Source organism: Sceloporus undulatus, unplaced genomic scaffold, assembly GCF_019175285.1.
Source record: "Sceloporus undulatus isolate JIND9_A2432 ecotype Alabama unplaced genomic scaffold, SceUnd_v1.1 scaffold_19, whole genome shotgun sequence".
NCBI lineage: Eukaryota > Metazoa > Chordata > Lepidosauria > Squamata > Phrynosomatidae > Sceloporus > Sceloporus undulatus.
The window spans coordinates 858338-870354 of record NW_024802941.1 but is presented as its reverse complement, the minus strand read 5'-3'; the positions used below and the strand labels follow the sequence as shown (position 1 = coordinate 870354).

At 40.3% G+C, this 12017-nt stretch overlaps 1 protein-coding gene across 1 annotated transcript in view; it reads left to right on the top strand.

Moving 5' to 3' along the window:
* LOC121917464 (T-box transcription factor TBX18-like) overlaps positions 1 to 12017 on the top strand; it is a 46472-nt gene that overhangs the window by 24518 nt on the left and 9937 nt on the right. The window contains exons 5-6 of the mRNA XM_042443458.1: positions 1039 to 1206; positions 8197 to 8261. Coding sequence (XP_042299392.1) covers positions 1039 to 1206; positions 8197 to 8261 — 233 coding nt within the window. The remainder of the gene's footprint in view (positions 1 to 1038; positions 1207 to 8196; positions 8262 to 12017) is intronic.

Genomic DNA, 12017 nt, shown 5'->3' with positions numbered 1-12017 from the left:
GAGATGCATGAGAGCATCATTTTTGCAATGTTTGGGCTTTTGGGGTGATAACATTGTATCCAAAGATGTTAGGGAAGTTTTTATGGGTTGTGTTTCAACTCCCCTTATTTGGCTGAGCACACACTCCAGAGATAGGACTCATGTGGTTTCCACCTTGGCATACTGGATATGGCAGCTGTTCTACTGGTGAAGAAAAAGCATATGTCCAGACCTGGGATCAATACATTATAGGAACCATCAGCCCATGGCTAAAATTATATTGTCTTGGTGCAAAGATTTTTTAGGACCAGGGAGGCTACATACCTTTATGGTTCAACAGTAAGCATTTCAATGAAAGGACAGAAGCAACTGCCTTATAGCCTTGGTTCATAGTCCAGTATTTTAAACTCTGTTTGGCTGTAGCTTTCTGGGGTTTTAGGCAGGATTCATTTCTATGCCTGCCATCCTCTCATCCAAATATGAACCTGACCTAACATTGCTTAGCATCTGATGGGGGTATGCTTAGGGGGGATGTGGGGGATGCTTAGGGTAATGTAGTAGTATGATATTTGAACACCATTATCTTTGCTGTGTCTTGAGTTGATAGGTAACATTTTCATCAAAGATGCTGGGGATGTTTTAGTGGGTTTGTAAAAATGTATATTTTTGAGGCAAAAAATTTGAAATAAACAAATATTTCTTCTAGTTATTTGTATGCTGGCCAGTGGTTGTTTTTTTTTTTTTAATTTCTTCATCATTCAGCAAAGAGTATTCCAGAGTTCTTCTGAAAATATTCAGAGATTTGGAGAGAATCCAGCTACCCAATCCCCCTTTAGACTATGCTTACTGCCTTAACATGGTTGCAAAACTCTCCCTCTGGGGCACTTAACTGAGCTGAAACCTAGCCAGTTTTCAGATGCATTGCAGTACATTTGGCATGCCCTAAAAATAAAATGAAGCAACATAGCAACATTTCAATATATTGAAAATGCTGATATAGAAGAAACAAGGAGAAAGCTAGTTTTGTTTGTCTCTTTTTTCTGTCTCTCTTTGATGTAGATTATTCTTCATTCTATGCACAAATACCAACCACGTGTGCATGTTATTCGGAAAGACTGTGGGGATGATCTTTCTTCTGTCAAACCAATTCCTTCAGGAGAAGGAGTGAAGGCCTTCTCCTTTCCTGAAACTGTTTTCACAACTGTTACAGCGTACCAAAACCAACAGGTAATTTTTATTTTGTTTTAATTTTTTTTATTGCTCATCCAATTAATCATATTTTCCCCAAATTCAAAATGAACAGAAGAGAAGAAATATTCCAGGTAAATACACTGGTCATGATACTATGTAAAAGGGAAGTAATCTAATGCCCATTAAATTACTGAATAGATTATATTGCTACTGTTGCAGAGCTACATCTATATTTACTTGAGACTGGGAAGCCAGGCACATCGTATATTGTGGTTTCTTCTTCTTAGAGGCTAAATTGTCAATAGGAAGTGAGACAAGGGGAGGATGTGGCCCCAATCCATTAAGAGTTCCTCTTCTGCAGTGTTCTTTTCAGTTTAGCAGAGTTCTTGATCAATTTTAGCCATAATGGCCTACTCTATTTTCATAGAATCGTAGAATCATAGAGTTGGAAGAGACCACGAGGGCCATCCAGTCCAACCCCATTCTGCCATACAGAAACTCTCAAGCAAAGCATCCCCAACAGATGGCCATCCAGCCTCTGTTTAAAGAAATCCAAGGAAGGAGACTCCACTACACTCCAAGGAAGGAGTGTGTTCCACTGTCAAACAGCTCTTACTGTCAGGAAGTTCCCCTAATGTTGAGGTGGAATCTCTTTTCCTGCAGCTTGCATCCATTGCTCCATGTTCTAGTCTCTGGAGCAGCAGAAAACAAGCTTATTCCCTCCTCAATATGACATCCCTTCAAATATTTAAACAGGGCTATCATATCACCTCTTAACCCTCTCTTCTCCAGGCTAAACATCCCCAGCTCCCTAAGTCGTTCCTCGTAGGGCATGGTTTCCAGACCCTTCACCGTTTTAGTCAGCCTCCTTTGAACATACTCCAGTTTTTCAATGTCCTTTTTGAATTGTGGTGCCCAGAGCTGGACACAATGTTCCAGGTGGGGCCTGACCAAAGCAGATTACAGTGGCACTAGTACTTCTCTTGATCTAGACACTATACTTTTATTGATGCAGCCTAAAATTGCATTGGCCTTTTTAGCTGCCTCATGGCATTGTTTATTCATGTTCAACTTGTGGTCTACTTGGACTCCTAGATCCCTTTCACTCATAGTTTCATTCAGCCAGGTGTCCCCCATTCTAGATCTGTGCATTTCATTTTTCCGCCCTAAGTGCAGTACTTTACATTTCTCCCTATTGAATTTCATTTTGTTAGCTTTGGCCCAGCTTTCTAGTCTATTCAGGTCATTTGGAATTTTGATCCTGTCCTCTGGAGTATTTGCTACTCCTCCTAATTTGATGTCATCTGCAAATTTGATGGGTATGCCCCCAATTCTGACATCCAAGTCATTGATAAAGATGTTGAATAGTACTGGGCTCAGGACAGCGCCCTGTGGGACCCCACTGGTCACTTCTCTCCAGGCTGAAAAGGAGCCATTGTTGAGCACCCTTTGGATTCGGGCGGTCAACCAATTACAAATCCATGTAACAGTTACTTTGTCTAGCCCACATTTTACAAGCTTGTTTGCAAGACTGTCATGGGGAACCCTGTGAAAGGCCTTACTGAAATCAAGATATACGATATCCATAGCATTCCCTTCATCTACCAAGCTGGTAATTTTATCAAAGAAGGAGATCAGATTTGTCTGGCATGACTTGTTTCTCTGAAACCCATGTTGACTTTTTGTGATTATGGAATTGCCATCTAGATGTTCACAGACTCTCTGTTTAATGATCTGCTCCACAATCTTTCCTGATTTTGATGTCAACTAACTGGACGATAATTGTTGGGATCCTCTTTCTTCCCCTTTTTGAAGATGGGGACAACATTTACCCTCCTCCAGTCTGCTGGGACTTCTCCTGTTCTCCTGGAGTTTTCAAAGATTATTGCCAATGGCTCTGATATTACATTTGCCAGTTCTTTTAATACCTTTGCATGGAGTTCGTTTGGTCCTGGAGATTTATATTTGTTTAGATTAACCAGATATTCCTGTACTATCTCTTTATTTATTCTGTGCTGAAATTCCCCTGTTCTGTCCTCTGCTCCATTATCCTCAGGTTGAGCACCCTTTGCCTTTTCTGAGAAGACTGAAGCAAAGAAGGTGTTGAATAATTCTGCCTTTTCTGTCTTCTGTTAGCATTTTGCCATCTTCTCCACGCAGTGGCCCTACCGTTTCCTTCTTCTTCCTTTTGCTGCGGACATATCCAAAAAAAGCCCTTTTTATTATTCTTAACCTCTCTAGTAATCCTGAGTTCATTCTGTGCTTTAGCTTTTCTGACTTTACCCCTACATGTGCTTTCTATTTGTTTGAATTCCTCTTTGGTGATTTCCCCCCTTTTCCATTTCTTATACATGTTCCATTTAAAAGTTAGCTCAGTTGAAAGTTCCTTAGTCATCCTTCCTGGTTTCTTGAGACACCTCTCATTTTTCTTCTTCATTGGAACTGTTTGAAATTGTGCCTTCAGTATCTCCCTTTTGAGAAAGTCTCATCCGTTGTGAACTCCCTTCTCTTTTAGTATTCCAGAACGGGATCACCCCCAGTATTTCTCTAAGTTTACTAAAATCAGCTTTCCTAAAGTCTAGAATGCGTGTCTGACTATGCTTGGCTTCTCCTTTCCAAACTCTAGGAGAATATGGTCACTCTCATCTAAGGATCCCACCACTTGTACTTCATTAACCAGGTCATCCCTGTTGGTTAGGATCAAATCTAAAATTGCTGATTCCCTTGTTGCCTCTTCCACCTTTTGGACAATGAAATTGTCTTCAAGACAAGTGAGGAATTTACTAGACCTTGAGGATTTGGCTGAGTTTGACTTCCAGCAAATATCAGGATAGTTGAAGTCACCCATCACTACTACATCTCTCCTTTCTTACATAGACTGCATTTGAATTATTGTCCATAGCTTTATAAACCATAATTTATTGTCCATAGCGTTATAAACCATGCTTTATGGAATCATGCAAAACATTGTAGATGTGAACTCATTCCTTGTATGCCAGATTTAGCATAAAGATCTTGATGGATTAAGTCATATGATGGTGTTTTTTTCTGAATGAGGCAAATATGGCATAATGTAAAACAATGTGAGAAAGAGTAAGTGAGATGTCAGGAGGCCATTTTGGAAGAAAGAAAACAGTTAAAGAATTCAGTATTGGTGGAGTGGATAATGAAGTCCCAAACTGTTGGTGGTTTCCTGCTCAAATTAGATAGAGGCTTGCAGACCATTTATATGTGGCAGTCTGTCAAGACAGGCAATTCTAGGTGTTCATCAACTAATTTTCCATGATAACCAAAATGATACCAAATTGGGCATTGTGATTCGTGGGTCTGCTTGGGTTTTACATCAGAAGATGATGTGCATCTCAGGCTGCATCTAAACTGCAGAACTGAAACCACTTTAACTGCCACGATTTAATGCTATGGAATTCTGGGATTTGTAGTTTTGTGAGCTATTTAGCCTTCCCTATCAAATAGCTCAGGTGCCTCACCAAGCTACAAATCCTTAGAGGCTGTACAGACCGGCACTTTGTGCTGGCCTGTGCACGTGGTAAGGGCCTCACTGCACTGCCTGAGTGCCATCTTGGCGCACGGCCATACACATGGCACAGACCATGATGATGCATGTCATGTGCAGCGCCTAAACAGCGCTGCGCAGAAGTAGCATCATAATATCGTGCTGCCCCTTCCAGGAAGCTGCTTGGAGCAGCTTCGTTTTGCTCCCTAGTGGGAGTGAATTGGTCCATTGAGTGCAGCTGCTGCAGCATCGATCCAGGGCAAAAGGGGGTGGGATCCTACTGCCCATCTGTACAGCTCCTTAGTTCAAAATTTAACTTCATTTCCTTTCTTTTAATGCTCTTTAAATAGTTTGATATTTTGTAGTAATAATGTAATTGTAATAATACACTACAGTACTTTTTATATATCTTAGGAGTTCTCAGCATTTTTTTCAGTGTTCTGTCAGTTAAATGATATTATCTGTCTTTTATCCATGGAGCAATGGCATCACTAGGGGGGTGCAGGAGGTGACACATCAGGTGACACCCTAAGAGAGGTGACACTACTGCTCCTCAAACATCTGCCTTTGGGCAGAAATGGGCTGTAGTTTTTGCCTGTGTCCCCTTAAAATGAAGAAGAGATGGAGAGAGTGTGGTAAGGCTTAGTGGAAGGAGAAAGGAGAGGCCAATTTTTAAAATTTTAAAATTTAATTTTTAAAAAAACTCCTAAAAAACATCACATTTTACCAAATTTTCTCTTCAACCACACGAAACTATATATATTGATATGTAAATGAATTTTGGCTGTGCATATGATATTGTAATTTATGGGTATAATTTAAATTTTGTTAGGTGCTTCTGTTACAACTACAGTGGGCCCTTGTTATCCCCTGAGGTTTAATTCCAGGACCCCCCATGGATAACAAAAACTGTGGATGCTCGAGTCCTATTAAATACAATGGCATAATAAAATGGTGTCCCTTATATAAAATGGAACAATCAAGGTTTGTTATATGGAATTTATACTTTTTTGGAATATTTTCAAGCCATGGATGCTTCAATCTGTGGATAAAAGATCATTAGATAAGGAGGGCTGACTGTATTACCATTACATTCAATAATATACAGGAATTATGATCAATAAAATCAGTACAAAACATTACAAAGGATTCTGTATGTAGTATGGGAGGGAGGTCAATGGGGGTGTGACACCATGAGTTACTGCACCGGGTGACACCAACCCGAGTGACACCACTGCCAAGGAGAAATAGCAGTTAAGAGAGATATATAGGAGTAGTTATTAATCAGCATATCTAACTTCATACAGTCAGTTTAAAAATTTAAAATGTCTACAGTTTTCCAAAGCATATGATCATTGTGATTTCATTTGATATACTGGAAATTATGTAGTACTGATATTTTGGAATGGTGTGAAATGTACATGTGTGATTTTGCTATCTTGTCATTAAATTCTTCTGAAATTAAAACAATGTGCAAGGTAATCCTATACATGTCCTCTCAGAAGTAGACCCCATTGAGTAGAGTGAGATTAACTCTCAAATAAGTTGTAGATAGAATTGCAATATAAATGACCACGGAGAAAAATGTATCATCATAACTACCATATTTCTGGCCAGGATCCAATGAGCAACTAAGTTAATTCTGCATGCCAAAGAGGGCTTTGGGATTGTATTTCTTGAACATGAGCCCTAGATAACAGATGGCAAGATGGTTTTGAAACAGTGGATTTCCAGAAGCAGTTTGCAGTAGCTGACTGTGGAATAAAACCCAAAAGTTCCTTCTGGCCATTTTAAGATCTTGAGTGCTCCCAAAGTAATTTGTGTATTTCTTTGAATCCTGACCTATATTGTCCAGTTGTGATCGGTTAATGTTATCACATGTACCACTTCAAACAGTGAAAAAAGAGGATGTGTAATATAAGGGCTATAACTGTTGGTGCACATAGGAAGTTCCCCTACAGAAGCAATTGAATGTTTTGGTCTGGTGTAGAATGTCTTCAATCAGTTCAAGGTTCTGCAAGTGGATTTGTGCATGTAGCACCATGTGAACGGCATCTGGATGTGCATGTGGATTTCGCTGTGTGTTCAGTTGTACAATATTATCATTCAACATAAGATTTTGATAGCACACTTAATGCATAACTCCATGTGTGGAGATTCAGACTATGCAACTCTGAAGTAGACTCACAGCCATTGTCTTTTTTCATTCTGTATTTATTAAGCATTTCAGAAAACACCATAATCAGGCACCTCTCCTTATCAAAGAGTTTTTTTCCTCTTTTTCTCTACATACTTTAGGTTTCTTTACAAACTTTAGGTTTCTGAGATGGTGAATCCCCTCCCTACTTTGCTGCCCTGCATAGAGAGATAAGATTAGGCACACCAAACCTTACCTTCCAGCTTGCTGATGTTCTGTTAAATCTCTAGCTGAAGAAGGCAATAGAAGGAGGTAGCTGACAGCCTGAAACATCCACAGAGAAGAACCATTCAATGCATTAGTATGGGTGTGTGAAAGTTTAGTAGTGGAGGAGTGGACTGTGAGTGTTCTTACATTACCACTGTCTTCACCCAAATCTGTCCATTTCTGTCACAAACAAGTGACCTGTGATGTCCACAGTCTTCTAGATCAACAGTGAATATCCAGTATGTACTAGGCACAATCTAGAGCCAGTGTGTAGTACAGTGGTTTGAGTGTTGACTAGGACTAGGAGATTAGGGCTTGAATCCCCGCTTAGCTATGGAAACCTACTGCCATGGACAGGAAACATACTCTCAGCTTCAGAGGAAAGTAATGGCAAACTCACTCTGAATAATTTCTGCCATAAAAACCCCATGATAGGTTTGCCTTAGGGTCACCATAAGTGAGAAATGAATTGAAAGCACATACTAATAACAACACTCTAGTAAATATTAAACAAACAAACAAAAAAACAAATATCAACAGTGAAGATATAATATTAAAATTACTTTAGTCCCCCCACATTTAACTATCTACTTTAGTTCCATTGATTTAAACATAATTTAATCTTCTAGTAGGTTGCATCCAATACCTTTGATCACTCAACAGTGGCCTCTTTAATATGCAGTGTTTTCCTGCCATGTCTTTGCCAAAGATGAATGATTATACTGCAGTGGCATTTTCACTTGTTATGTCTTTTACATCAGGAATTCAAGAGTTTTAATCATATGCTTGACCTTATAGGGATGAAATGGGCTCTACCTTCAGGAGGAAAAAGCCATGCATAATAAACAACACTGCTTTTATTCTTTTTATTTTTACATTTTCCACCACTGATTTTAATAGTTTTATCCACAGTTGCCTGAATTCCACTGCTAGAGCCATGCTTCCAGCTGGGTGTAGAATTTGTTTCTTAGCTACCTAGTGGAGTTGAAAGAAACTATATGGATGCTGAGTCTGTATCCACAGATTGATGCAGCTATGAATGGTTTGAAGGCGCACATGTTTAATACCTCTGAGGCTGCTACCTGAACATGCTGTGTTATCCTTATAGATCACTCGACTCAAGATTGATAGAAATCCATTTGCCAAAGGATTTCGAGATTCAGGACGTAACAGGTAAGCCTTCAAATATTGTTCATTTATAGAATACTTGTACTTATTTATAGACTTAGGGTGCTATATGGATATTAGATAAAGTTCACAAAATTGTGCAATACTTTGTTTATGCCTGAAGAGATGCTCTCTGTGTTGGTATGTGTATTTGTTCTACAGTTTTAAGGAGATTTTATGTTTACAAAACAAACAACAGCTTCATTTATATACCGTTTCATACTGAACTAGCAGTGTCTAAGTGGTTTACAACTGTAAGCTAGTTGCTCCCAACAAGCTGGATACTCATTTTAGTGACCGCGGAAGGATGCAAGCCTGAGTGAAGCTTGAGCCCTTGGCTAGTATTGAACTCACTCACAACCTTATGGTTTTGAGTGAGTGGCTGCAGTACTGGCATTTAACCACTGTGCCACCAGGGCTCCTACAGAATACTTTATCTACATTATAGGAGGTCGTATTCCATCGTCTCCCCGGCCCTCTGGAATACGCTGCCCATAGAGCTCCGCTCGGCCACCTCCCTGGCCCAGTTTAGGAGGGAGCTAAAAACCTTCCTATTTTGATCAGCATTCCCCGAATTAAGCTCCAGCTAGCCTTCCCCCCCTTCGATGGCTATGGTAGCTGGCTGATGGGGGTTTTAATTTTAATTTTAATATGGTTGTATTTTAATATGTATTATGATGTATTTGTATGTGTATTATTAATATGTTGTTCACTGTCCTTATCATTGGAAGGGCAGTATACAAATAAAATTTTTATTATTTATTTTTATTATATTATAAAATTTCTGCCAGTTTTGTAGCTTGTCAGTTATCATGGATACCATTTCCCAACAATCCTAGGAATTGTCGTTTGCTAAGCATTTGAGAATTCTCTATTGGGAGATCCTTATCCACTTCAAATGCTAGGGAGAATTAATAATTGTTTAAGAAGCTTAAGGTTTCCATTCAGTACATATTTACCAGAAATAAACCCTGTGGAACACAGAGGAATTCACTACTGTAGAAATGTGCTTCAAAAAGTAAGTGTGGTGTAATAAATGGACTGGTGGTATAACATAGTGCTACAAAAGCACTATTGGTCCTTAAACTGATCCTGGTCCCCAAAACATCTTCTTTCAGTCCCTGGACAGCTTCTAGGAAGAAAAGAAACAATTGTAGCTACTGAATGCAGATATGGTACTGGCTCTTGAAACAGCGGGGAAAAGAATTGTTGGTCCTTTAGTCTTTGATTTTTCAGTGCTCCAAAATATTCTGAAACATTCATGGAAAAACTAATCATATTTAACAAAATAATGAATATAATTTGAAACAACAAATGAGTAGATACTATGAATCATAAGATAGTTTAAATATCCAAAGTCTTGCTAATTTTTAAATTAGAAAAGTAAGAACACAGGCATATCTTGTGCTTGGACTATGAACGATTCTTGTTGTCATGAATGGACAAATGTATATAGGAGAGGCAGGGAATGATGGCAAATGAAAGCACTACTCAAAGCTCTAGTTAATGGACGTAATTTTTTCCACTGAAACTTAATCCATTTGAGCCCAAAACAGACGGGCCAAAAAACATGGTTTCTGGCCACATTCAGGATGTAGATGATGCACACTCCAAATGCGGAGGGAAACCATGCCAGACCTGCATCTTCCCCAAAGAACCAGGCTATAAATGAGTAGTAAAATACTGCTCCTTTTGCTGGTCGAGTTCAGAACTGTGGCAGCAGCCTGAATCAGGCCCTGGTGCATGAGGTTGTTGCGACCCCATTGTGATTCATGCCAGCATGGCTGCAGACCACATTTCAAATGAACTGATTCTTTTCCTGTCACCTTTCTTCCATGTCTAGCTTTCACATTAATTCACAGAAATCAGACATACTTTGACATGGACGATCTTTACCCTTGGGGCTCTTACCTAGTTCCTTCACAGCTGCTCTTCCAAGTCTTAATCTTCTTCTTCATTATGATTTATAATTTATTTCTAGCATGTCTGTAACTAATTAAGTGTTTTCATCATCCATTTTAAAATCACCTGTAGTCCTTATTTTGTTCTTTTTATGTTCAGCTGTAGCCCTTTTGCACTTGACTTTCCTCAATTGTCAATCCACTTCTAGGCAGCTGCAGTTCTAAGCAAAGGTTTTCAGAAATAAGCCTCCCTGAAATCATTGGGACATACTTCCATGTGAACTGGTTTAGGTTTGTATATTCTAGGATTTTTTCACCCAGTCTTCCTAATTCATCCCACTGCACTACTGTCACAATGTGGTTGTGAAAGGTGTGGTGGTAGGCTAGTAGGGCCGGTATACAGAGCAGCTTGCTGAAAAGTTAAAATTGAGAGTTTAGATGGAAGAACTGCAGTGCTTATGCTGCATGCCTAAAAATCTTTGGATCCCAGCCAAATGATGCAGTCTGATCACACAAACTGCATTTAGGAACCAGATAGGATCTACCACACCTCCCTATATATTTCACCAAGGTTCATCCAAGGTCCCTCTTCCTTCCAAAAACTCTGCCTCTTTAAAATGCAAAGTCAGAGGGAAATCAGCTGCTCTTGGAACAACTGCCTTGTGGTATCTGGTACACCTAGAAGACATGATTCCAGACGGTTTCCTTAGCTCATGCCTCCTATAACATATTTACTCAGTTGCAAGTGCCATTTGGTTCATTAAAGATTGCACTCAGGTAATTCTATGTGGATTGCTGTACTCTGCACACTTAATGCTAATGCATTAGTGCTAACTCTAATGATTCTAAGCTCTGAACAGAAGGAAAGGGGCTGCCACTTCCTGTTGTTGGTACTGGTTTTCTCCATGATTGGCTTCAGCCATGCCCACCACCACTATGTGTAGGGTTGCCATATCCCACCTGGAGGCAGGACAATCCCGCTTTTGAACTGGGCGGGGTCGTCCCGTCCCGGTTTGCTAACTGACCTGGGCTTGCCCTGGGTCAGCTGCCACTGTGGAAGGCTATAGTGGCCGCGCTTGCTGCGGCCAAGTTGCGCTGTGCACAGCCGCTCCTGTGGCCCTCACGCGGGGCTTCTCATGCAGGGCCACTCGCACAGGACTTCTCACACGGGGCCACTCACATGGCTGCCACCAGCACCGCAGCCTTTGCTGGCCCGTGGGCACTTCCGCTGGCCCTGCGCACGCCCTTGCAGGGCTGTGTGCAGGGCTAATGAGGAGGTGTTCCTTCTGCAGGCCAGAGCCTGTCAGTGCTGGCAGGGGGCGGGGCTGTTCCAGCCTCAGTCTGCCCCTATTGGCCAGCCAGACTCCAGAGGAGGAGCTCCTCCTCTGTTTGGTCATGGGCCGGCGAGAGGGAAAAGGAAAGGGCCATTTCCTGGTGCCTTTTTTGGCACCAATGAGGAGGAGGAGGAAGAGGTGGGTGCCCATTCCCAATAGTGTATGTATTTGTAAATTGTATTTTTTAAATTGTATTTTTAAAGTGTAGAAACATGCATTTATATTAACTTTTAAAAAAAAATCATCATTTTTTCCCATGTGTCCTCCATTTTAAAAAGTGTCCTACATTTGAAAATGTTATCCTACATTTGTCCCAGTTTGGAGGTCCTGACTTATGGCAACCCTAACTATGTGGTTCATGATAATTATCCCTGAGAGAACAACCTCCTTACCCTGGCACAGAGTTTTGAATTGTTGGCATAACATAACCATAATATTGAGTGATAATTCTTTTCTACTAAACTTGTAGGCAGGTTCATTAAATGAAAAGTCTTTTTCTCTTCCCTTTTGTTAATATAATTTACAGT